The 26937-nt window shown below is 45.6% G+C and overlaps 1 protein-coding gene across 1 annotated transcript in view; it reads left to right on the plus strand.

Annotated features, from left to right (window-relative positions):
* Positions 1-26937, plus strand: part of ABCA4 (ATP binding cassette subfamily A member 4) — a 130824-nt gene that overhangs the window by 48736 nt on the left and 55151 nt on the right. The window contains exons 12-19 of the mRNA XM_030823299.1: positions 9325-9530; positions 9894-10070; positions 11882-12104; positions 15842-16063; positions 17348-17552; positions 20952-21017; positions 24091-24180; positions 25959-26133. Of these exons, the coding sequence (XP_030679159.1) occupies positions 9325-9530; positions 9894-10070; positions 11882-12104; positions 15842-16063; positions 17348-17552; positions 20952-21017; positions 24091-24180; positions 25959-26133 (1364 nt within the window). The remainder of the gene's footprint in view (positions 1-9324; positions 9531-9893; positions 10071-11881; positions 12105-15841; positions 16064-17347; positions 17553-20951; positions 21018-24090; positions 24181-25958; positions 26134-26937) is intronic.

Consider the following 26937-nt stretch of genomic DNA (forward strand, 5'->3'; position numbering starts at 1 on the left):
GTATTCATTTATAGTTCTAATTTATATGTGACTTTATTCACACATATTTTGCTTCTGGAGAAAAGCACAATTAGAAAAATTAATACATTATTCTTCTCATTGCCCTTCAGTTAAAACAAACATACACACCCCTCCCCTTTGGATTTTTTGTTTAGCAAAAGGTTAGGCCTGGCACAGATGAAATACTATTCAGAGTTCTATTCAGAGTTCACAGTGTATTTTCATTTCATAATATATTTGATTTTCAGGTCTTGAATTTCACATCAGGAAGCTGAATTCAGCCAGATTTTAATACAAAAATACCTCTGATCAAGGCATAAAATTGTACTTTAACCAGTAACCACTGTATTTCTCTAAGCTGTGAAAAAACATGCACTCATTAACTGCTTTTTGCTCTGCTGTCAACACAGTCAGTACATGTGCATAACTCCTGATTGTCTACATGGTGATTATCTTGCTGATGAATTCTCAAAGGCCAGAGTTTTGGCCTATTTTTTCTCTGTACCTTGCATGTTCCTGGCCACATGCCACCACCACCCAAACAGAATGTATTCAGGGAATGTATTTTTCAGGATAACCTAAGAAAAAATAGGATTAAGAAGATAAAGCTACGGATCATGTAATGTACTTTAGAGTCAGATGTATAAATATTTGTGAATTATCTGTCCTATTGCTTTCTTCTATTAATTCACTGACTCTAGATGTGCATTGGAAGGCTAGGGAGAAATCAGGGGATCGTGAGAAAGAGCACAGAAGTCTACATCACACAAGCAATATTATTTCAAGAGCCACGAACTAGATCCTAAGCAACTCATAGGCAATGACCTCATTTCATACCTGTAGTTTCTAAGAAACATATAACTGGCCTGAGGAAGGAAAATGTGGGCAAGGGGTAGACTGGGGTCATGGGTGGAGGTCCAAATAGTAATCAGTGGAGCTCATAGGGTGGACTGATATTGAAGCTGCTATGAGCCAGCCACATGCTGGGCACTTTTACATGTCATCTCATGCAATACTTCCAATTACCTGCCTAGTAAGCATAATTGTCATTTTATAGAATCAAAAACAGAGACTCAAAGAGGTTGACAGTCTAACGTAACACAACAGCTAAATGGGGGATCTGGAATTCTAATCCAGAGCTGTCTGGCTCTGATGAGAAAGCTCTTTCTGCTGTCATATGCAGCCCATGTTAATAGGGGGCTCAGTAAGTATTCTCTGGATAAATTATATGATGAATCCAATGAAGACAGACATTATTTTGTAATATGCAGCATAATAGGCACTATTATGATTGGATTTTTCTGCTTGAAAGTAGCTAGATTAGAGTAGGAAACCAAAAAGATGTGAATTCATTCAGTCATTCATGCATTTGCATGAATTGAGCTACCTACATTTGAATAAGTGCTGTTAATCCCTGATTCCTTGGAAGCTCACATGGGAGAGATAAGCGTGTCATTAAATAATGCCATAATGGTGGTATCTCAGAGGACTAGCAGAACATAATTCAATCTGATAGAGTAGAAACAGATTGCACAAATCCAATTCAAAACATCATAAATCCTCTAAGCACTGTCAATTCTTTCTCCAAATTATCTCTGAAATTCCTCCTTCTTCCCCATTTATGGCCTCCATTTACAGAAGCCTGTACTGTCTCTCTTAGCTGGTTGCCAGGCCGCCAGTCTCTTGCTGTTCAGCTCTCAACTGCTTCCAGCAAGATCTTTCTAAAACCCCAGGCTTGCCATGACTTAGCGCCCACAGCTCCACAGTGACTCCTCACTGCTGTTAAGGTAAAGGCCTTCCCAGTCTAGCTCCTCATGCTTCTTCCATGTTCTATGGGACTGCCCCAGGCTTCCCAGCTGGTACCACTGAGCCTTTCCATTCTTCCCCCACTCGACTGCCTGGTCAACACCCACACCCACGCTTCAGGACTCAGGTCCTATGTTTCAGGCCTTCTTCTATGCACCATTCCCTTCCCTGTAGCCCTTGATCATGATTTGTTTATACGCCTCCGCACCTTCATGGCCCTGAACCCCTCAAGGGCTGAAACTGCCTTACTTTTCTTTTTGACTTCCCAACTTATCTTAGTGGAGCTGTAGTCACATAGAGTAGATACTCATAAATGCTGCTCTGGGCTGTAAAGGTTGAATTTTCCAGCTAAGCAAGGAAGAAAGATAATTTCAGGCAGGAGGAAGGGCATAAGCAAAGTGCAGAGGTGTGGAGCTCAAGAGAAGTGGATGGACTGGGCAGAGGTGTGGCTGCAGCATCAGGGGAGAAAAAGTAGTGCCTGAAGTCGGCTGGCATGGCTTGCAAAAGCTTCATCCTATAGGTGAAAGGACACCATCTCTTGCACCAATAGGCTCTGTGATTGGAGGCAACTTTGCTGTTTTACTGCCAGAAAACTGAGGATGATAACCCAAACTGCAGTTCAAGTGGCATTCACTGGTGTGGCTGAAATGGGTGTTTGTGGCCAGAATGTGGTCTGATTGGTCAGTGCCCAGCTCTGTTGATTATCAAATGTTTTGAATATAGTAGCACCCATGTGCCCAAGTTGTTGGGATGATTCAACAAGAAACTTTGAGAGCTCAAGCGCCCTGCAGTTGTCAGCCAGGTGATTCTCTTCCTTTGGACCCAGTTAGACGCAGGCATTACCTAGTGGCTTTGCCCCAGTGTGAATCTTTGTGCTCCAACTTGATCTTTTTATTTGTTTCATTATTGTATTTAATTTGTTTATTTTAGAGACAGACATTTTTTAACAGCTGTGCATTTCCTGTCCCTTTGTTTTCCAGTCGTCATGTGTTTCCTTACTCTCTGTGGGTGAACGTTTCAGATGTCTGTTTGTGGTGCCCAGAGTGCAAGATAAAATTTATTGCAGTGCCTTCGGCCTCTAACTCACCATTCCAACCAACTCAGATAGCCCAAGGCTATTTTATCCAATGGATTTTTCCATGTAGTGGGAAATAAATCTTGAAAGTTACTGTTTAGATTTGCCAGGAAACTCATTCTGGGATGTTTGCCCACATCCACTGGCATTTCTCAAAAGGAACCCCAGGTGTCTACCTTGACACCAGCAGGGCCACTTGAGCCCTCCATTGGCATTCATTGCCTGCTTTGTTCTCAGCCTGAGTTTAGGAGTTATAGATGTGAGAGGTGGAATTATCCAGCCAACATCTCTAAGGGGGCAGTGGCTCCCTTACCCTATAAGACCTCACTCCTAGCACGTCCTGGATGTATTTGTCAAAATATGTCCTCTTATGCCACGTCAGCACAGGGTTGCTCCCCACTTTGATCATCAAGTTTAAACAAAAAGAAAGATTTTCTTTCTTTCTCTGCCTCTACTGGACATCATTTCCCACCTAACAGATAATTTAATGTATCTGTTACTGAATGTGTTTGAATTAGAGACAGAGAGGTCACAGTGGAAGAAGGAAGCCTGCTGCTACTGCAGCTTGTCCTCCCAAGGAGGTGTTTGATTTAGCTGTGTAAACAAATGACTGCATTCTCCAGAGGTCCTGAACACAGCTGCCTGCGCTGGAGAGGGCTCAAACCTCTTCCGCCAGGGTGAACTCTGCTTCTTAGTGAGTGCCAGCAAAACAACCAACAAAGAGCGGTAGGACTTGTGTGGACTTCAAATGGTGGTGATCCTGCCACTTGGGCTCAACCACAGCAGTTAGGAAACTAAAGGCGAGGAGGAAAGCCCTTTTCTTACTTTATTGTCATTGGCTGTCATAGGGCATTACAATGGTTCTCTTTGAGATTCTGAGCTCTGGCTATAACATTTGCCCAGAATCTGCCTCTGAGGCCTTAAGACACTGTGTTTTTATTCAGCGAAGATGCCCTTTGATTTCTTTTCCCACTAGTGGTGCTAGGTTTGAGCACCTTACACTGGCCCCTTACACTGGCCAGTTCTTGTCTACCTACATTCTTCCCTAACATTCATGATTGCATAGTTACTCTTAGTGTAGAAGCAGACAGCTTTTACACGTAGAATCCATGGCTGTAGCCATGTAGAACCTACATATTCTAATTTACAGGCTAATCAGACCAAATATATCAAATCAAAAACCTCTGCTGAGAGTTTATTCATTCATCTCTGTCTCCCAAACGTACTTATGTACACACGTGCACTAATATACATGTCCATTAGCCAAGATTTTGACTTCAGGGATCAAAGCAAGTACCAATAGGGAATGAGGTCACTTGCTGCAAGGCAGGTGGCTTCCCCATGAGAATGCAAGGCTACCTCATGACTCATACTTCAGAGGGTGACCCAGGAACTTCTGATTCATGTCCAAAGCAGCTTCTACAATTGGTCTACCTTGACCTTGGGGAGCTGTGGGGAGGATGACATTCGGGATTAGCTTTATAAGGCCTTCCTGTGGGCAGAGTTGTCTGACTTTCACCTAATGATCAACAAGCAGCTAGCGAGCATCAGTGGGTGAGGACCCACCCCCTCTCACCTCCCGTACTGCCCAGCTGGGACATGGGCTTTGGCATCTGTCCATAGCATTGTTCTAACCAGATGAGGTGTTATAGATCAGCTCAGGATGGGATATGTTCCCAGACATATTATTTAAAGAAAATAGCTCCCTTCCTCCCCTGATAAATAGCTGTCATGGCTACAAGGTAACCTGGCTGGGGCTTAAAAGTCTGTTGACTTTCAGGATATTTTGCAAAACGGTCATAAAAATGGTATTTTTCAGGTCCTCACTATTTGTGAGACGGTTTGGTATACCACAGTGGTTAAAAACACAGGCTCTCTCCAGAGGAGGTTTGCTTTGCTTAGTCGTGCCTCCTAAGTGAACTTGGACCTCATAAGGTTGTTGTAAGAATGAAATGGGTGAATATGAGTAAAGTCCTTGGACCAGTTTTGTAGTCCATAGAAACTAGCCTTTGCTAGTTGCCAAGAATAAAAGCAGTAAGCATCTGCTTTTATTCCTACAGGGAGGCACTTGTAAGCCCTTCACAAACACTCTCTCTTGTGATCCTTAGAACAAACCTATGAGATAGGGCATATCTCAATTTTGTAGGTAGGGAAACAGAAGCCACACAGTTAGGAAATGGCAACAGGTCTGTTAGACTCTTAAACGCTATGCTACACCAATTTGCAAGACAAGGAAGACAAAGCACCTTTGAAAATGGGTCAGATGTTTTAGGGTAAATGAACATTTGAGAATCTTTTAAGTTCCCCCCCGCCCAGAGATTTTCAAGGTATCAATCTAGGGGGGTGCATCAGGAAACATGACTATGAATCAGCTGCCTGACAAACCAGCCAGGATGGAGCCCACGTCATCACAGCAGTCAGCAGTGCCACTGAAAACATCAGCTGCTTATTCCCGTATAGATTTCCCCTTAAGACATGAAAGGGGAGTTCAAAGAGAATGGGCCAGATAGCTCTGAGAGTCATATTACTAAAATATACTTATTTTTACTAGCTTTTTTGTTTTAAGAGTTATATTGTCATTAGCACTGTAGCAAAAATTCACGTTTTATTAATTTCTCCTAGTTTATCATGTGATTCTAGAGTAGGATGCAGAGTTATATTCAAAACACACAAATCAACTCAACTCAGGAAACATATATCAAGGCCCTATCATGACAAAATGCTATTCTAGAGACCACGGTGAACAAGCCATGGCCCCAGCCTCAAGGAATTTACTATCTTTGGAACTGTGCTGGCCAATACAGTAACCAGCAGCCACGCAGGGCTATTTAAATTTAAATTAATTAAAAGTAAAAACACAATGCCTTGGATGCATTAGCCACATTTTAAGTGTTCAATAGATATTTGTGGCTCCTGCCTGCCATATTGGACAGGGCAGATATAGAACAATTCCATCACTGCAGAAAGTTCTACTGAACAGTGCTGCTCTGGGGCAGAAGATCTTCTTGTTCAGGGATGTTACACTCCCGCTTGTGGCTAGAGTGTGGCTTATCCTCAGAGCAACGATAGGGGAGCAGTGGCACTCTGCAGGCTCAGCACTGAAGACATGGATGCAGGCTCTGCTTCTGACCTAGATTGACCTTGGGCAAGGCCCTTTGCTCCTCAGATCCCAATTTGTTCACCAGCCAAGTAAGAACATCAGACCACAAGCCCTCTAGGGCTCTGTCCAAATGCCCCATGACTGAGTGAACTGGTAGAACATTCTATGTGTGTGTCACAACATGAAGAGCAAAGACTTTCACCTCCCCAAATAATTTTGTTTTTCATTTTAGGAATTAAATTTCAGATTCACTCTAATTGCCAATACTAAAATTCTCTATATGCAGTTCTAAACTTGACAAACCAATAAAAAAAGATTATTTTACTACTTATCTTTGTAGAACATTGAGGTCTCCCTAAAGCAAATTTAAATGCATATTTTTAAAATGTATTCTAGCAGTTCAGTTCAGAAGCCCCCGGCCCAAGCATCACACTGTCAATCCTTTGTCCTCAAGCAGCGTGGTTGGGTGGGTTAAGTACTGACAAACACTGGGTGCCAGGCCCATGGTCAGGGACTGTGCTAACAGTCTACATATTAGATCCCACCTACCCCCACCCTCAACAGACCCAAACTATTTATCAAATAGCAAACCTTACATTATTTCTGTCCAGAAGAAACAAGCGTTTATTGAGAACTTTTGCAGTGTGACCTGTTTAAGTCCTACATCTCATTTAAGGACTGGTCAATGTTAGGTTGGGCAATGCCTGTTTGTGAGAGAATCACTGCCTAAAGAAAATTCTCCATTTCCTTTAGCTCTATGGTGGGTGACTACACATACTGGTATTTCTTAAAGAAATATCAATTCCATTTCCTTTTAACATAATTATTAATATCTCATTAGTATGGTGTCACTGAAGCCTGGGCCCAAAGAAATAACAATTCCATTTCCTTTTAAGATAGTTATTAATATCTCACCAGCGTGGTGTCACTTAAGCCTGGGCCCTTTAGAATTTTTCATGTACCTGTGTTCCTCAGCCCATATCAGCTGGAACACTAATAGTTTTCTTCCTTTTTATCTAGAAGACTGAGAACATTACATGGGACCCACCCCCAGGGCATGGAGGCTGAAGTGGGACAGTTAATTCAGGAGGCCCAAGAAGTGTGGGTGTGCAGCCCCTTGTTCAAACACAGCCTCTGAATCGCCAGAGGCTTCTGGTGCGTGCTCTGAGGTGCAGGTGGGACTCGGGAGTGAGGAGTTTTGGCGAATGAGTTGGGATTGCCTGCTTCTTCCCAGTGCAGTGGAGCTTGGTTCTGTGGTCAGGTCCTTACGCCCTGTCTGCCTTTCTTTATTTCTGGGGTAGTAGTCGTGGAATCAAATGACCTGGGGTTTGATACCTACTCTGCCACACTGGGGGAGTTACTCAGCCTCCTTGAACCTAAGTTCCTGGGCTGCCGAGTGAGGATAAGTAGTAACTGCTGATCCACCTATTTGACAAGACAGTAGTGAGGGTCCTGAGTGCCAGGCTATGGATCCAGCCTTTCCCACGGTTCCTGGTGTGGCAGGAAGAACTCTGGGCCTGCAGGTGAAATTGGGGAGGGAGTCCCAGCTCTGCCACTGTCTCTCTGTGTGACCTCAGGCAGGTCTCCTCAAAAAAATAAGATACTTTATAAAACTCAGTTTCCTCTTCAGTAAAATGAGGATTCCAGGTAACTCACAGATAGTTTGTGGGGATGAGTCTTTTCCTTAAAGCCTGCATTACATCAATAGCCCAATCTTCCTGCTTGCTTTCCCCCTTCTCCACTACCAGTGATCATAGCCTGCTCCCATGGGTGATATCCCTGCTCAAAACCCTACATTAGCTCCTATGGCTGTTTAAGGCCTGCCCAGAACTCCCCTGGTCTTAGCACTGAAAGCACGTGTCCAGGGAAGCCCTGCATTGGTCGTTCACGCTACTGAGTCCCGCAGGGCAAACCGTCTGGTCCCATCTTGCTTTCTAGTGCTGCTGTCACACTCACCTCCCTTCACTACACTCCCTTCTGTGCCTTGCAATTACCTAGGGAGCTTTTTACAAGATATGGATGCCCTGGCCCTGCCACTAGAGATTCTGATTTAATTGCTTAGGGTAGGGCCTGGCATAGGTATCTTTTAAAGCTCCCCAGTGGTTCTAAAGCACAGCCACAGATGGGAACGACTGATCTATTCTTATAGGTCCCCAGATACCTCATGTGCTGTTCCCTGTGCCTGAGCTGACCTTTCCCCCACTTTCCTCTCTTCAGCTAATTCCTGCTTATCCTCCTACTCAGGAGGCTCTTCCTCCAGGCAGCCTTCCCTGATTCCTCCAGGAAGACTTAGCTGCGTCCCTCCGCTGGGCTTCCCCAATACACTGGGCTTGCTTTCATTAGAACCTGATCCTTCCACATTATGGTTGTTGGTTTACTCCAATCCTCTCCCTCATTAGCTCTCAACTTTCTTTCAGAAAGAGATGTTTATCTTTCCTTCTTGTATTCCTAGAGTGGACCAGGCTCTGGCACATTGCAGACTCTCAGTATGCATTCAGGGAACAACTTAATCAAGACAAGACCATCTGACCTCTTGTGAGTTACATGCTAAGAAAGAAATGTCGACACCAATAGCCCTCACAATGATAGGAACAAGAGGTTAAAGAAAAGGAAATAGATGCAAATAATAATATAAGTGCTTTAACAAATCTATACAAGAGGACAACCATCATATTCAAATTTTCAAACATTCTTAGTTCTGCTCTTTTGTGGGTAATGGGTTTTTTTCCTCTTCCAGGGGAAGAAAAGAAGCATATTACAGAAATTCCTCCTCCCCCAGCATTACTTGTCACAGAATTGTAATTGGACATGATTTCCCTAAGTTATTTTGGCTGTCTGTTATTTTCTCTCTTCCTCCTTGCTCTTCCCTCAGCTGGCCATCCTGTGTGTTTGGAGAGAGCCAGAAAGGTTCAATGCTAGGAATGTTTGTCTCTCTCTTTAAAGCTCTTTAATCGTCAGGCTTTCTGATCTTCAAAGCAGGCTGTAGCCAGTGTGACCCCACTCCCTCACCTCCCCATGCTGGGGAGTAAAAGCCTGGAGTATTTTTGTCATTTTGAAGACTTGCATATTTGGACAGCCTTGGACATCTGGAAAGTGTGGTCCTCACTAGCTCTGCAGGGATAAGAGCACGTCAGCATATCCGAGCTCTCTGGCGCCCCTACATCTGGACACGTTGAAAAATTAACACCAGACTCTGGAGTTAAGCAAACATTAAGTTTATAGGCCTCCTTGCGTTTGACCATTTCCTGGGGCAGCAGCCCTTATCCTGTGCCTTTCTGTGTGTAGAGTTGAGTCTTTGCCGTTGATCCTCCTCAAACTCTCTCAACTTTGTGACTCTCTGCAGTGCTTGGTCCTGGATAAGTTTGAAAGCTACAATGATGAAACTCAGCTCACCCAACGTGCCCTGTCTCTACTGGAGGAAAACAGGTTCTGGGCCGGAGTGGTGTTCCCTGACATGTATCCCTGGACCAGCTCTCTACCACCCCACGTGAAGTATAAGATCCGAATGGACATAGACGTGGTGGAGAAAACCAATAAGATTAAAGACAGGTGATGTTTCAGGAAGGGCTCGCTGAGTTCCTCCAAAGTCAGTGGGAAATTACATTTGGTAGAGAGAAAGGGATTGAGACTGGACTCAGCCTATAAATCAATAAAATTAAGTTAAATAAGAAAATATAAGATATTTTATAAAGCTCAACAAAGAGTCCTTGAATGAAAGCAATTACAGAGTCACATGGTGGCTAATATTCAAAACTGAGATTTAAACTGAGGACTAAGAAATAGAATTGGATCCTTTTGAAGCGTTCAGGAGAAAGATTTTAAGAGAATGAGTTCTGAGTCACCCTGTGGTCGGGAGGTGTGAGTGAGCTGTCCAAGCCCGTTCCCATCCTTTGTCCCTCTGTGTCTTCTCAGGTATTGGGATTCTGGTCCCAGAGCTGATCCCGTGGAAGATTTCCGGTACATCTGGGGTGGGTTTGCCTATCTGCAGGACATGGTTGAACAGGGGATCACAAGGAGCCAGGTGCAGGCAGAGGCTCCAGTTGGAATCTACCTCCAGCAGATGCCCTACCCCTGCTTCGTGGACGATTCGTGAGTCTGAAGTTCGCGACCCTCCTCCATGACATGCTAATGGGGGTGCTGGAGTGGGCTGGGGCGGGCTGGGGGTGCTCTCAAGGCTTCCATGTCTTTGGAGAGAGCCCCAGGGACCAGAGCCAAATTGGAGATCGTGGAGCTCTGACTGATGAATCTGCTTCTCCCAAGCTCCAGGCAGGCACAGATGAGTCAGTACAGTGGTGGGAAAGGGAAGAGAGTTGGTGTTGTAGCTGGAAAAGGGAAGGGGAAAATTAAAGCAAAGAAAGTGAGGCTGGGGGAGGGGATAAATTCCCCACTATGTAGTATGTTTGGTACGTGGAAGGGTTCTGGTCAGAATGTTTGCCCAGTGATTGCCACATCAGCATTCATTTTGGACTCTGTATGGCCAGTAGGTCTGGTTCCTGGGAGCCCTGGAATAATGCAGCCCCTTCCCTAACTAACATTTCCATGATGTATGCTCAGTGACAAGGCAGAGGAATGTGTTGGATGAGCTCAGGCCCCGCCTCCCTGGACACCCCCATCCCAGGCCTGTATATCTGTTGACCAGGAACAAGCAAAGCAAGCAGCCTACTGTTTGACTGAACATGGATTTGGGGGGTGGTAGAGAAAGGGCCGGGGTGGAGGGTTGGGAGGGCTCATTTGTCATTACAGGTGGGGTCAGACACACTACCAAAACAGCAGCAGAGACCTACAATTGAGTTCACCTAAAACTCAGTGTGGACACAGGAAACCCTCTTTTAATAACTGTCCAATGGGTTTTCCAGCCTCAGCTCTACAGAAAACTTGAGATAACAGTGGCCAGTCTGCAGTTAGTTTGGGTTCGGACAATAGGCAGAGCTGGGAAATGGAGCCGGGGCAAAAGCCCAGGTCCACTTTAGGATCAGAATGGGAGTGGCTGGTGGGGAAGTGAGGTGGGTGTGGGGAGGCAATAGGGAGCTGGGTCATTTGGTGCGGGAGAGTCCTCTAGTGGCTAGTCCCAGAAGTGCATGCTTTACGAACATACGCTTCTAGGGCCACCTTGAGTGAAACTCTCCCATGCTGGAATTGGGCCCTTCCAGTGACAACACGCAACAGTTTTCAATAGATAATAATCCCAAGGGCTTTACTAGCACAGGAAACACAGGGAAAACATGTGTAAAGTTCACAAGAAAGTCATTCCAGTATATCAAATCTACTGTTTGCCAGGTGGATATACCACGGTCTACTCCACCTGTGCATGGCTGGTGGTGGAGCCAGTGGCTGTTGGATAACTGATTTATTGATGGATCATTTGCCTTCTGAAAGTGCCAAACTGATTAGTTATTTTGTGTGTCTTTTTGTGTAACTAGGGTTTGACCTTCCAGGGCAGGCTGTGCTGGGGCGGCTGATCCCTTGGGGAGCCAAGTTATTGCTCTTACCACCACCACTTGCCCTTGTCAGTGCTCCACCCTCTTGGGTTTCAGTGTCAGCATGTAGCTATCTATGCAGATCCCATCCACATCATCAAGTCTGCAGTCTTTTCCTTGCAAGGCCTTACAGGGAAGATCTTTGACATAGAGGATATACTTTTATTGACACATTTTACTTGCAGAGCATTCACCTGGGCTAACCAGAAAGCCAGCACTCTGCTGTAAACAAAAAACAATGCCTCAGGGCTAACATGGAATGTATTAAAAGATTCCAGCCCATTGAATGTCCAGCAGAGGTTTTCCTGTTTTCCTTTCCCTCCATCTGGGCTTTGTTCTCAACACATTCATTCAACAAACATTTATTCTGCCTCTACCAGGTACAGAGCACTCTACTATTCTGCTTCTCTCCTTTTGCTTTAGTTTCATGATCATCCTGAACCGCTGTTTCCCTATCTTCATGGTGCTGGCATGGATCTACTCTGTCTCCATGACTGTGAAGAGCATCGTCTTGGAGAAGGAGTTGAGACTGAAGGAGACCTTGAAAAATCAGGGTGTCTCCAATGCAGTGATTTGGTGTACCTGGTTCCTGGACAGCTTCTCCATCATGTCAATGAGCATCTTCCTCCTGACGATATTCATCATGGTAAGCCAAATGGAGAAGGCCCAGAAAATCTTGAATACTTTGGTTCCTCTCCCCTTTCCTCCTGTTCGTGTGCCTGGATTAGTCATCTGGCCACCAGGGAGAGCGTGACATCTAGCTTCCCAGCCCTTCCTTTTAGCCAAGCTGGGAGACACTCCGAGAGACGGAATCTCCTGAAGGAGCCACTGCATCACAGCATCCTCCCATCTCCCATTGCCTGCCCAGGGGTCCATGGTCCACATAGACTTTCCAGTCCCATTTCGTGACCATCTGGAGAAGCTGCTATTAGCAGAGCCCTGCACAGGGTAATAGTGTAATTAAAGTGGTCTTCTCTTTCCAACACAGAAGAAATCAGTTCAGGGAGTGTTTTTCTAGGCTTACGATTTTAACTACTGGCTAGAGTTGAATTTTTACAATTTTAACTACTGGCTACAGCCAGTTTAACTACTGGCTAGCAGTAGGGGAGGAGATCTGGATTATTTACTTATCACCATCGTGGTCACCTCCTACATGGCTTCACCAAAAAACATTCTGCTGCCTGAAAAATCTCCAAGACCTCTCTCTCTTTTAAAGGATGGAATTTGGAGTCCATCCTTCCTCAGTGATAAGGAGTTTTTATAGCCACAGGCAGCATCTATTGGTCTGTCCTCTGCAAACTTGCAACTCCTCTGAGAGCTAGACTTGGAAATGAAACATTATTTTGCAATATGCTGCTATCCTTCATTTTTAGCTCCTCCACCATAGATGATTGTTTGTACTTGTTAAATGATAAGGATATAAATTTAGGTCATTTTTTATATTTTATTGGATGGAATTCGGTATAATTTTTAGACTTCAGGCTTTGCAGGCTCCTGAGACGGACTGATTGAGCTTGTTCTTCTTCTTCCCCATCATGATAGGAAGTGCTGTACCACACTAGGCAGTGTGTGTAGTGACCACAGACTGGCTGAGTGTCTCCCATCCCATGCCGGCCCATATCTGGTACCCACCTGATACACAAATGTTCCATCAGATCCTGTTCAAACAACACATCTCCAGTTAAGCCAAATCTTGCCCTGTCTCCTTACAGTAAAATGTACTAAATCTGAAGGTTTTGTCTTTTTAGTGTTGCTCCGTGATCCAGTGATCTGTGGCCTTGGTTATGCCCTGTGCTAGAGTCCTAGCAAAACAAACTAAGGGTAGAGGTCATTCTGCTCAAACAACCTGACCCCACCTGGATGTGGCTTTACATTGGCAAAGGGTACCAAAGTTCTAAGAGATGAGGGGAGGAGCTGAGCCCCTTGTCCCCATCTAGGCTTCTCTTGTTCTTTCCCATTCCTCAGTCAGCTCCTTTTCCCAGTACCAACATGTTTGTGTCCTCAGAATTAAAGGAGTAAAAATGTGTAAACATCTGACTAGCAACAGCCATGAGATTTTGCCTGCCTTGTTGATAAGCAGCATTGAGATCTGCCCTCCTAAGAATGGGCCATTAGGTCTTCAAAGCTTTTACGATGTGAGGTAAAGAACGTTCACCAGGAGTTTCATGCACAAAAGGGTTTCTCTTTGTGGGAACTAGAACACTGTTCCAGTGATGACGGAAACAGAGCTTTCCACACCAAAACAGGGTTTTCCTTTGAATGACTCTCCCACCTTTCCCTTGTCTCTTCCTCCCCACCTCAACAACACAGGAAAGAAGCTGGAAGCAGGGACAATGGGAAGGTCCCTTTGTTATTCGAGCTATTAGAAACAAAAAGAAAAGTGGCCATCTGAGGAAACCACAGCTGGTGAAACTGTAGGGTCACAGAGTGAATTACACCTCTGGCTTAAGTCAGCGAAAAGTCCTAGAAGTTTGTGGTCCTAGAAGTCCTAAAAGTTTATGGAACTTTGTTTTGAGCAAGGATAAGAAATTGATTTCAGGCCGGGCATGGTGGCTCACGCCTGTAATCCCAACACTTTGGGAGACAGAGGCGGGCGGATCACTTCAGGTCAGGAGTTCCCGAGCAGTCTGGCCAACATGGCGAAACTCCGCCTCTCCTAAAAATACAAAAATTAACCAGGTGTGCTGGCACATGCCTGTAGTCCTGGGTATTCAGGAGGCTGAGCCAGGAGAATCTCTTGAACCCAGGAGGTGGAGGTCTCAGTGAGCTGATACCATATCACTGCACTCTAGCCTGGGCGACAGAGCAAGACTCTGTCTAAAAAATAAATAAATTAAAAAGAAATTGATTTCATTCTTCTGAGAACTGCGACAACTACCTTAAAGTGATTCCATCCAAAAGCCACATGTTCAGCCATGGACTTACTTTTATGGAGCTGCGTGTGGGTGACACACAAAATCAGGAGCTCTGAGTCCTAATTTAGACTTTTATTTAGATTTCCTCGAATTTGGGTTCCAGTTAAGCATGGGTCTCTTCTGTGCCCTGCCCCCCCTTACCATTTGTTTTATCTGTTTTTCAGTCTATTCTGTCAGTACCCACAGGCAGGAGAGCAGAAAGGAGAAATGGCAGCCACAGCAGACAAATGGCACGTTCGTTGCACTCAGCTCTTGCATGCCCATCACAGATACTACTCTTTGGTCTCTCTTTTCTATGAGAGGAAGCCAGGGCTCCAGGGAACTACTGCCAATTGATCAGAACTCATTTAGGACGTGGACCTATTTGTTCCTTTATGTTCCTGGGAAGAGCACAGGATGAATTCTATGTACTCATTTACGTGTTCAGAGAGTAAAGTGCCTCATAGGATGCCTCCAGCAACGGATAACCAAGAAGGTCTAATACATTTGACAATCTCAGTTTATCCTATAGTGTAATTGGATAGCAGTTCCCCTAGCAAAAGTTGCTAGTTTGGTCCTATTTTCTACATAGCCAAAGTGGTTGATTCATTGGTTAATGTGAAAGTTACTGAGTACTGCCAGCAGGTTCTAGGAAATGTATTTGTGTGATATTCATGGATGGGGAAGATCAATCCACTTCCAAGTGATTTGGATTAATTACTAGTATTTTCACCTGTGTGGGTAGCAAATCTCAGAAAATCAAGTACAGATGATGGCATCGGACAGGACAGGCCCCAGGCAAAATGTTAAAGCTCCTCTGGAGTTCCCTCCCATCTCCCTCTTTTGTTTTCCGTATACCTGGTTTATCCAGGGCCCTGGAGATGCTCCAAGACCCCCTACCCAGGTCTTCCTCCCTTGTCCCAGCCATATTTCTCCACATTACCACTCTTCTCACCGAGGATTTGCTTACTTAACACATAATAAATACTATTAAAAGAGAAACTTAGGCACATTAAAATGTTAAAGAGTTGATTACAGCAAACAGTGATTCACAGGAGGCTCCAGATCACAAGTGGTTCAGGGCACCACTGAGGGGTAGGGAAGCAAAACAAAGAAAAACAAAGCAAATATTTGATTGGTTCAAGTGGAAAGTCCCTGATTAGAGGTTAGTGGGCAGTTTGTGATTAGTTAAGTTTCTCTGAGTTGGGTTTTGGTTTGCTGATGTAGGAACACAGAATGCTGGGGCCGTTTCAGCCTAATGGTCTCCCAATTAATTTTTTTAACATTACTGATGACTGATAGGAGTCTAATGTGTTATTCCTCCAAGAGAAAATGGCATTCCTAGGATTAAAGGAACTCAGCACATGGAGTGTGCATTGTAGAAATTTAGACACTAACAACAGGCTGGTGGGAGAGAGCCTTTTAGGGCAGAGTGAGAAGGCATCCAGCAAAGGGTGGGAGTTACTGACGCATGGCCTCTTGGTTTCAGCATGGAAGAATCCTACATTACAGCGACCCATTCATCCTCTTCCTGTTCTTGTTGGCTTTCTCCACTGCCACCATCATGCTGTGCTTTCTGCTCAGCACCTTCTTCTCCAAGGCCAGCCTGGCAGCAGCCTGTAGTGGTGTCATCTATTTCACCCTCTACCTGCCACATATCCTGTGCTTCGCCTGGCAGGACCGCATGACCGCTGAGCTGAAGAAGGCTGTGGTGAGGCCCTTGGGCTGGCCCATGTCCTATAACACGTTTCCTCGGAAGGGTCTGTAGCAGTCCTGGAGGCCCAGCCTGCCCTCTGAGGGGGTCCACTTTGCCTTTGACCTAAGGTTAAAAAGTTCATGTGAGGCTAAAAGGTACAGGGGCAAAAGTGGGAGCAGTCCTCACCCTGAGCGATGCAACAGTGACTCCTCACCACACCTGCTTGATTCATCTGCCCTGGAAAGTCATTTAAAAACCAGTTCAACTCATGGGTCCCTTTGTTTACTCACAAGAGAGCCAGCAGCCCATTTCACTAGTTTTCCTTTCCTACTCTTTGAGAAGAATCAGAAGGGAGGGAGCTCACCACTTTACTATCTATCTAAAGAGATGTTTCCATTAATTAAAAGTTTTTGTTTTGCTTCAAAAAAACTTGAATTGGAGTATTTCCACAAGTATCTTTAACATGTTCTACCAGTGCTTGCAGAAAGAAGTGCAGAAATGAGACTATCCACAGAGTCAGGCTCGCTGGCCAGCAGAGGACCCCCGAAGCTGACTTCTGATGGCCTGAGAAACTTCCTAGTTCACAATTCCCAGACCCAGACAAAGAGCACTGTCTTCTCTCTAATTGTTTTCAAATGGGCCATTTCCACCCTCTAATCAGCCTCTGGCCCTGGAGGGTGCAGTTCCCCTTGTCCTCCGTAGTCTCCCTTTCTCTGTGCTGTAGAGTCAAGAAGCGATGACCACCTGCCCTCACTGGGGAAAGACAGAAAGTCTGACTCGTTCTCACGACTCACACTTATTAGGCTCCAGAGGTGTCAGGGCATCTGCCTTTCATTTCTTAGGTTAAGTAAGAAATCAATTGCTGCCATTTACAGCACCCAATCTTCTAAAATGATCACAATGGATCAGTGGCAAGAAATCCTTATGACTCATGGGTGGGCAGAGTTGGGCTATTTTGGTAATCCTTGAGTAGGCAGATGGCCTCTGAGGTCATCTTCTTGGGTACATAGGTCACTAGGAAGCTATAGGTCTAGCAACTGTGGATTAGGGCTGGGCTGAGAATTGTTTCATGTTTTTTGTGACTGTATAGCTAGAGACTCTCTTGTTTGCAGAGAGACCGTCTGAACTCCCCCTAGCCGTCTAGGGAAAGACTGCCTTCACCCCTCCTGAGGTGACCTTACACTGAGAGACAATGGGGACCCCCTTTTGGCCCTCCCCTCTACCTTGAGGGCATCTGGGTGCTGTTGCATTGCATAAAAGGCACTGCTCATTTTCTGTGCCCTCTCTGCCTCACTGCAGAGCCTATTGTCTCCGGTGGCATTTGGATTTGGCACTGAGTACCTGGTTCGCTTTGAAGAGCAAGGCCTGGGGCTGCAGTGGAGCAACATCGGGAACAGTCCCACGGAAGGGGACGAATTCAGCTTCCTGCTGTCCATGCAGATGATGCTCCTTGATGCTGCTGTCTACGGCTTCCTCGCTTGGTACCTTGACCAGGTGTTTCCAGGTAAGCATCCTCCTCTGTACGGTAAAGGTAATTGAGTTCTTCAGATCCCCAGCCCTCTCCATTCATCTAGTTTAAATTTCATTGCTTCTAAGCTCTTTGTCAGAACCAGCATTTGAAGTTTAAATCTAGAAGTCAAAAATCCACCAGCAAATCCTACTGGCTCTACTTGAGAAACAAATCCAGAATCTGATTTCTTGTCACCACCTCCACCACAACCTTCCCAATCCCAGTCTCTTCCTTCCACTACCACCTCCCATCAGTCCATTCTGCACACTGTATTCAGGGAGATCCTTTCAGAATCAAGGTCATGTGGTGTCAGCCTTCTCTGTCAAATGCCTCCACGGGCTTTTCCTCTCGTTCAGAGTAAAACCAAGTGTCTCAACCCTGACCTCCAAGATGCTTCATTATCTGGCCTCCAGCTCTTTCTCATCTTACGATTTTCCCTTCTCCTCTGTGTTCCTCTGCTCCAGCCACGTCGGCCTCCTTACTGACTGTTTAATACACCGAGTGCATTTCCTCTTCAGGGCCTTTCCACCTGCTGTTCTCATGCCAGAAGCATGTTTCTCTCCCCCACCCCACAACCCGCCCCTCGTATCTGCAGGCTTGCTTCCTTACTTTGTTAAGGTGTCTGTTCAAATGTCACATTATCACAGGGATCTTTCCAGACTGAAGAGATCTACATATCTATGGCTCTGTAAACAACATTCCTTCAGGGTTCCTGTCCCCTCACCCTCCTTTATTTTGGGGAACATTCTTCACCATCTGATATGATGATGTATCTTATGCAGGTATTTACTGACTCTCTGCCCTTAGTAGAATATGAGCCCAGAGAGCATGCACGTGGTCTATTTTGTTAACTGTGACAGTCCCAGTGCCCAGAATAGTGCCTGACCTTTGGTGGGCACTGAATAAATATCTAATTAATCTGTAGTAGGGAAAATCAGCTGCTGAAAATTGGCTGTTTGCCCGGTCGTGTATTTACTTGGTAGAAAATCAAATTTTCCTTCAAATTAGCATTTTCTGGTAACTAGAGCTGCCCCATCTTCATCTGAGTGGTCTCCAAGTCAGCCGATAGCTTTGTGCTGTGGCAGCCATGTCTGGCTCTTGATGCTGTAGCCAAGAGCAGGCAGAGGACGTTGAGGCTGGTCCAGTCCATGGGGAGGGACAAACTCACAGCTCTCAGATCATCTCAGGGCAGCCTTTGTTGGCAGAAATAGGTAGGCAGCCACCCTGAATAGGAAGAAGGCCTCTAGACTGGGTCAGGAGGCCTGGGTTTGCATCCTAGTGGCATAGGTGCATTTGTTTACTAGGGCTGCCATAACAAAATACCACTAACTGGGCGGCTTAGACAACAGCCATTTATATCTCACAGCTCTGAAGGCTGGAAGTCCAAAATCAAGGTGTTGGCAGGGCCATGCTGCCGCTGAAACCTGTAGGTGCTTGGGCACTCCTTGACTTGTAGATGCGTCCTGCTGGTCCTTCGTCTGCACATGGCATTCTGTCTTACATGGCCATCTTATAAGGACAACAGCTGGATTGGATTAGGGGCCTACCTTGCTCCCATGTGACCTCATCTCAACTAATCACGTCTGCAATGACCCTGTTCCTAAACAAGGCCACATTATGAGGTACCTGGGGTTAGCACTCTGGTATCTTTTTTCTTGATACCACTTCTGACACCAAATGTGTGTTTTGGTTTTTTGTTGTTGTTGTTTTGGCACCAACCAATTCTCCTATGTTAATGGGTTGTCCAAGAATTCAATTGAATTCTGACACTATCCAGAATTCACGCAGACTCCATGGGTTCAGTCCCACAAGGCTTCCCCCTCTTCAGATGCCAGCTGGAAATGTGGTGCCCGGGCTACCCACACTTTTGCCAAAGTCCTGTACTTACAATCACAGCTTTAAAATGAAGGATGCAGCTCAGGAACCACCACATGGAAGAGAAGCACGGTATGGGGTCGGGGGCAGAGCTTCTATGCTCTCTCCAGACACACCACCCTCCAAGCACCTCAAAGTGTTCAGCAACCCAGAAGCTCCCCAAATCTTGTTGTTCAAGAGTTTTTATAACCCTATCTTCAGCTCCATACTCCCCGACTGGAGGTTGAGGATTGGGACTGAAAGTTCCATTCTTCTCATGTGTGGTCTTTCTGGTGACCAGTCCCCAGAAACTGCAGCTATCTTGGGGCTCTACCCTGAGTCACATCATTAGCATAAACTCAGATGTGGTGGAGGAAGGGGCTCATTATGAATAAAAAAAAGACGCTCCTTTCTGCCAGGAAATTCCAAAGGTTTTAGGAGATCTGTGCCCTGCACAGGAGCTGGGGACAAAGACCAAGTATACTTTGTATTATGCCACAGACCCCAACATGTCTTTTTGGAGAGAGACCAAATTCAACCCATGACAGTGACTTTGAACAAGACATTTGAATTAGTCTGTTTTTTCTATCCTACTAGATTGTTGGAAACAGATATAATAGATGAAAATTAGTTGATTAAAATTGAAATTTGTGCATAATTCAAAAGTTTTATTTTAGCCAAGCTAAAGCTTTCATTTATTCAACAGCTATTTACTGAGCAGCACCTGTGCATGAGGCTCAGCAGGGCCAGGTTCCGGGAATAGAGTGGTGGAGATAAAGATCCAGACCCGCCCAGAGGAATAGACAGTCCAGTGGCAGCAAAGGCCATGAAACATGGCAACTCTTAAAAAAAGCCAAGATCATGATTTTACAAAATCAACATTTTGTAGGGAGCAGAACTTTCAAAGAGAACTGGACTAGAAATTTGGGAGTCTTTTTCTTGGAACCCTGGTGGATCCAGTAGAATGAGGGGTGGGGGTGTAGGGTTAAAAACAGTGACATTAGAACTGGATTACCTGTGTTGGAATTCCTACATTTCCGTTTATCTGTGACGGGAGGCAGATGGCTCAAGTTCAGTGTACCTCTGTTTCCTTTCTCACAAGAATAATATTACTACCTATCTCCTGGGGTTGTTTTGAGGTGTAAATTATTTAACACATGGAAAGCACTCACGGCAATGCCTGCCACAGAAAGAATATCCAGTACATCTTAGTGATGATCACTATTATTATTATCTGACTCCTGGAAAAGGACTTGATTTAATTCTCTCATGAAACGTTTTCTTGGAAAACTGATGTCAACCAAGATTATTGGTCTTGCTGTTGCTTATAACACCCCAAAAACATGACTGTCTGGATAAAAATATGTTGGAAGGGGTAGTCTTTCTGGGAGCCTGAGAATAGCCATGTAATAATAACTACAAATATCTATAGTTACAATGTGAGGTTCAGGTAGATAAACTCTAGATCTTATAGAACTGCGGTTAGGTAGGATAGGGAGACTCCTTCGACATTCTCTGTTTATTTGTCTCTATTTTTAGGAGACTATGGAACCCCACTTCCTTGGTACTTTCTTCTACAAGAGTCGTATTGGCTTGGCGGTGAAGGTAAGTCCTTTAAAACACAAATCTTAATGTTTGAAATCAGCTCCTTGGGCTCTGTGCAAGATGTATATGGGTCACAGAGGCAGCCCTCTATGTAAACGGTGTGACTCCTGATGAGTCAGCTGCCTCCTGGGGCTCTGCCCCTTGATGGGCATTGCAGCGTCTGGGAGCCCACCTTTCACGAGTCACTGGGCCCTGTGTGATCATGAATGGCTGGTCATGGATGAAGCCCTGTGTCCTGTACACCTTGTCCAGTAGACTAAATTGCCCTATTTAAAAAAGGCCAAGCCACTTCAGGGTTCAAAGAACTTTTGCAGCTTTTCAGTATAAAGCAGAAATCCAGGGAATCATGAAGGAACCTTTGCATTCATCTCCCATTGCCTTCCTCATGCCTTTTTATTCTTCTCTGCCTTTTCAAAATATAAATTAGTTTATTCTCCCAAGATGAAGACTCCTCCTGGGGCTGAGGCAGAGCTGTTGGTCTTCAAGGCAATACCTCAGATTCTCCTGGTGTTGATCTTTCTTAGGGGTGGGGAAGAAGGTTGAAAGGGCATTTGCCCACAACACATCTTAGGCAAAAGGCATCTTTACTACTGAACCAAACAGGAGGCCTAGCTAGAGAAAGTTCTAGAAGCAGGGAAAAGTACAGCCTCTTTTGTGAGGTCTGAGAAAGCAAAGAAATTCCAGCATGTAAGCGGGGGACTCCCCTAGAGCTGAAGTACTCTCCCATCTGTTTGTTGCTCACTTACCTGTTCTTTACTTTGTATTATTGGGCCTGGGCCAGGACTTATCCTGTAAAGCACTGAGACCGATGTTTGTTTCCTCTGGGGGATTAGTCTAGGGCCTTTAAAAGGCTTGGCCAGGTTTTTTTTTTTCTTTTGTTTTTTGCTTTTGTTTTCACTGGGTCAAACAAACAACACTTTAACAGCTCAGGATTTTTTCATTGTGTTGACTTGTCTACCTATAAACTTGTTAATTTTTTACTATAATAAAATTATCATATAATAAATGAAAAATTTCAACACAGGGGTGTATTCCTAGAATGTTTTAATGTCAATGAGTATCAGGGCTTGTGGGCATTTTTTTTTTTTCTCTACAATCCCAACAGATACTCTGCCTCTTAAGAAAAAAAGAAATCATGGCCGGGCACGGTGGCTCACGCCTGTAATCCCAGCACTTCGGGAGGCCGAGGTGGGTGGGTCACCTGAGATCAGCAGTCCGAGACCAGACTGACTGACATGGGGAAACCCCGTCTCTACTGAAAATACAAAATTAGCCGGGCACAGTGGCGCATGCCTGTAATCCCAGCTACCCAGGAGGCTGAGGCAGGAGAATCACTTGAACCTGGGAGGCAGAGGTTGCAGTGAGCCGAGATCTTGCCATTGCCCTCCAGTATGGGCAGCAAGAGCAAACCTCCGCCTCAAAAAAAAAAAAAAAAAAAAAAAGAAAAAGAAAAGAAAAAAAGAAATCATAAGGAAAATATGCTCCTTCAAAAGTGAATCACAAATATGTTTGCCAACAGAAGGCAAATATTTTTCACCTGTCTCATAGGCTGGACTGAAATGGATTTCTAAAACTCTCTAAAACCAGAAAAGAGCTGAGTATCTCCACCCAACCTCCCTCCTTTCACAGATGAAAAAATAAAAAATGGAGCCCAGGAGACATCCAGTATCTTCCCCTATTGGTCACTTGGGACAAAATCTGGAACTTGCACATATATTGCCTGGCAGGAAACTCATTCCAGTGATTACACTCTTTAGGAGGATGTTTCCTCTTGCTATTTCATTACCTATTTGTGCAGTTTGATAGCTAGTAAAGTGATCAAAGGAACTGTGTGGCATAGATTCAAAAGTCCTTCAGGAAGCAGAAATAGAAGAACAGTACTAGAGGCAGCAGGTCCCTGATCACCGGGCCCACTACCTGCTGCTCCAGCACACATCCTGCACGTTTTCAGAGGGCGGGGACAGAGGGGCCCTGGGTGGCTGTTGCATTGAGAAATCTCACCCTGCTCCTGTATGTGCACTTGAGGCCGAGAGCCCTTGGATGCCTGGTGACAGTGGTTTCCTCCTGCCCCTGCCTTCCTCTCTGGCAGACTGACTGGCCCTTCTGCTTCTCTTCCCCTTCCAGGATGTCCTGATGTCTTTTTAAACCAAATGCCAAGTTTGCCAAAAAGTGTGTGTGTGTGTGTGTGTATGTGTGTGCAATGCGTGTGTTTATACCACACTTCATAATTTGTCCAGGCTTGTATTAATACCATCACCAGGCTCAACCCTGGTGTTAATTCCAAAATACTTAAACGCCCATCTAGGTGAATTTCTCAGGTAAACCATTTATTCAAGCTGTAGTTTAAGCTGGCTGCCCCTCATAGCACTTTGAATAGACTTTGTTTTTGTTTTTGTTTTTTGAGACAGAGTCTCACTCTGTCGCCCAGGCTGGAGTGCAGTGGCGCTATCTCGGCTCACTGCAACCTCCACCTCCCAGGTTCAAGTGATTCTCCTGCCTCAGCCTCCTGAGTATCTGGGATTACAGGTGAGCACCACCACACCTGGCTAATTTTTGTATTTTTAGTAGATACGGGGTTTCACAATGTTGGTCAGACTGGTTTCAAACTCCTGACCTCATGATCTGCCTGCCTTGGCCTCCCAAAGTGCTGGGATTACAGGCGTGAGCCACCACGTCCGGCCGCTGAATAGACTTTTACTCAAGGTTTGCCATGACTTTCACATGTTTTGGATTGGAGTAAAATGTGCCAGTGGTGGGCTAAAGAAAATTAACTCATTTCAAATTCAAACCTGGTTTTCTTAATTTTTTTAAAATCACAATTTCTGAAACTGTGGGCTCCTCCTGGCACATTGAGAGGAGGAGGTGAAACTCTTCAAGTCTGAAGCTCCTGTTACAAATCTTCCTCTGGGACTGGCAAAGATTGTGTGATCAGGCTTGAGTACCTCACAGCCCTACAGCAGGTCAGAGGCTGGCCAGGAAACTCATTTGCTCCCTGTACCTCTCCCCTCCTTTCCTGCCTTTGCTGGTTCTCGGCTCCGGGTGGTAGAATAACACTGGCTTCCGATTGGTGCAGGGTGTTCAACCAGAGAAGAAAGAGCCCTGGAAAAGACCGAGCCCCTAACAGAGGAAACGGAGGATCCGGAGCACCCAGAAGGAATACACGGTAAAACCCCAGTAAAGAATGCACAGCAGAGGCGAGGAAAAGGCTCTAAGCACTGCAGAGGGCCAGAGCAAAACATCTCACGGCAAGGGTGGAAAGAAGCCCAGGAAACTGACTCTCTATGCTGACAAGTGTTAAACCAGATCCCTTCTCAGAGGTCCATCTGCATGTGTGTGGAATGAATGGTTCAGCCCAGACATTAGCGCATATTTCCTGGAGAAAGCAAATACCAGCCATGTAGTGTGCCTGTGCCCTTGTTAGGCAAATCCCAAGTGAGTTGCACAAATGTGCTGACTTCCGAGGATTTAGCAAGAACAATAACTTTGGTCACTGGGACTTAAAGCGGATATGAGCTATAAGGAAAGACAAAAATAAATGCTTCTGTGTCCAGGGGGAAAGAGACTCCAGGGGAGCTGACTACACTTCACTCACGGCTTACAAATCTAGAAGGCCATTCATTGAAACCATCAGAAGCCTTTCCTGACAGTGGAAGTTACCTAATAATCCCTAAACTGATGACCCAGGTTTATAAGTTTTGTTTTCCTGGCTGTTGCTGCCCTCATCTTCTCTCTTAAACTAATTCTGTATTTCTCCCAAGGCTTTTCATTCCCTAAGCGTATGCATTTCTCTGTGGCTAAAATGCTCTGGGTTTAGACAGGCAGCACAGCCCCTGGGCTCTGCCTGACAGGGCAGGAGAGCGTCTGGCCTTTATCCCTCCAGCCCACCCCAGGGGCCATTTCACAAAACTAAAGCCAGAAACCTGCAGCCCCTCCCAGAGTTAGACTGCAGTACAGCGTGCCTCTGGGAAAACCCTCCTCCCACAGTGGAAAGTCTAGGCTGAAATCAGGAGGCTGGGGACTGGTTCCACCTCAGTTGCAGGCAAGGCCAGGAGGCGCAGATAGAAGAAACAGTGGACTTTTTCCCCCTAGGGAAACAAATGCTTAGAGCTACAGTATTAAGAAGACAAATTAAGCTGTGCCACATAGGGTGAAATGAAGCAGGGAGAGACGGGAGGTCAGGGAGAAGTGAGAGCACTCGGTGAGGGTCTGCACTGGAGGGGGCATGAGAGGAGGAAGGAGGGGAGTGGGGTTTGAGGGTTGGCGATGAGGAAGCGTGGACTGCCCTACCCACCTAATTGGAAAACTCTGGGAGTTCTGAGGAGCAAGAAGCCTTACTCAAAGTCGACTCAAAGATTCAAGCCAAGGTGACTAAGAGAACGGCGGTTCAGAAAAGGCCATGGAGAATCTGAAGGCAGATGTTGTTTTGGGAAGATGAAGAACCTAAGCCGCTTCCAGAAATTCATGAGGAAATGCCCTGTGGACTGTTGGCAATGAGGGCCTAGGGCCAAGGTTGAGCTTGGGGCCAACTCTCCCTATAGACAGTGAGTGCATTCTGACAAGCATGGGCTCTGGGTTCAAATCCCAACTCTGCCACTCATGCCTATGTGTCCTTAATAGGACGCTTGATGTCTCTGTGTCTAAGGTTTCCTGGACTATGGAAATGAGCCTAATAAATGTCTACCCCTTAGGACCGTTATGAGAGTATATTGAGGTAATTTGTGTAAAGCAGTCGAAGCAGTGCCTGGCATATAGGAGGTGCTGTATAAATGTTTGATGCTAGTATTACTATTATTATTCCGGAGTCTTCCTTACAACGGTGATAGCTGAAGCCACAGGGGCAGGTGATGTTACAGGTAGAATACAAGGGCCTGGAGAAAGAGCCCTGGGGCCAGGTAATTAGGCATTATGTTTACATCATGTTCATTTTTTTTTTCCTCCAAGACTCCTTCTTTGAACGTGAGCATCCAGGGTGGGTTCCTGGGGTATGCGTGAAGAATCTGGTAAAGATTTTTGAGCCCTATGGCCGGCCAGCTGTGGACCGTCTGAACATCACCTTCTACGAGAACCAGATCACCGCATTCCTCGGCCACAATGGAGCTGGGAAAACCACCACCTTGTGAGTCTTCCAGCAGAGAAGCTGGCTGCCATGCTAGCCTGTCATTTCCTGGCTTAGTCTTTCCCTATCAGTGGCTGTCTACTCTTTCCCACAAATTTTAGTGACAAATATTTGCCGCCCCAAGAATGTGTAAAAGCTTTCTGCAGTATTCAAAGCTCACTCATATGTATTCTCTTGAGGGGGAGGTAGAGTACGTTTATTGCCCCTTTTGTGTGCCGGGGAAGTGGACATTCATTCAGAGAGTTGAAGTGACTTTCCTGAAGCCGAGTTGTCATGGCTCAGCGGGAGCAAAAGTCAGGCACCACAGTTGCCCCTTGTTTCTCACACCTTGAGTCTTTCCCCCCATCCCAACAGTCCACGGTGGTGATCAAGTCATGGCCGCTGTCATCACGTGCAGGGAAGCTATAGAGTCCTCCTATTTCCTTTCTCTTTTCTTTCTTCTTTTTTTTTTTTTTTAAGACAGTGTCTCACTCCGTTACCCATGCTGGAGGGCAGTGGTGCGATCTTGGCTCACTGCAACCTCCGCCTCCCAGGATCAAGTGATTCTCCCACCTCAGCCTCCCAAGTAGGTGGGACTACAGGTGCATACCACCACGCCCAGCTAATTTTTATATTTTGGTTTTTTTTTTTTAGTAGAGACAGGGTTTTACCATGTTGGCCAGGCTGGTCTCGAACTCCTGACCTCAGGTGATCTGCCCACTTCAGCTTCCCAAAGTGCTGGGATTACAGGCATGAGCCACCGCACCAGGCGGAGTCCTGCTATTTTCAAGGAACATTCCTTTTCCTACCAATCATTAGGCAGGC

This window comes from Nomascus leucogenys, chromosome 12 (assembly GCF_006542625.1).
Source record: "Nomascus leucogenys isolate Asia chromosome 12, Asia_NLE_v1, whole genome shotgun sequence".
Taxonomy (NCBI): Eukaryota; Metazoa; Chordata; class Mammalia; order Primates; family Hylobatidae; genus Nomascus; species Nomascus leucogenys.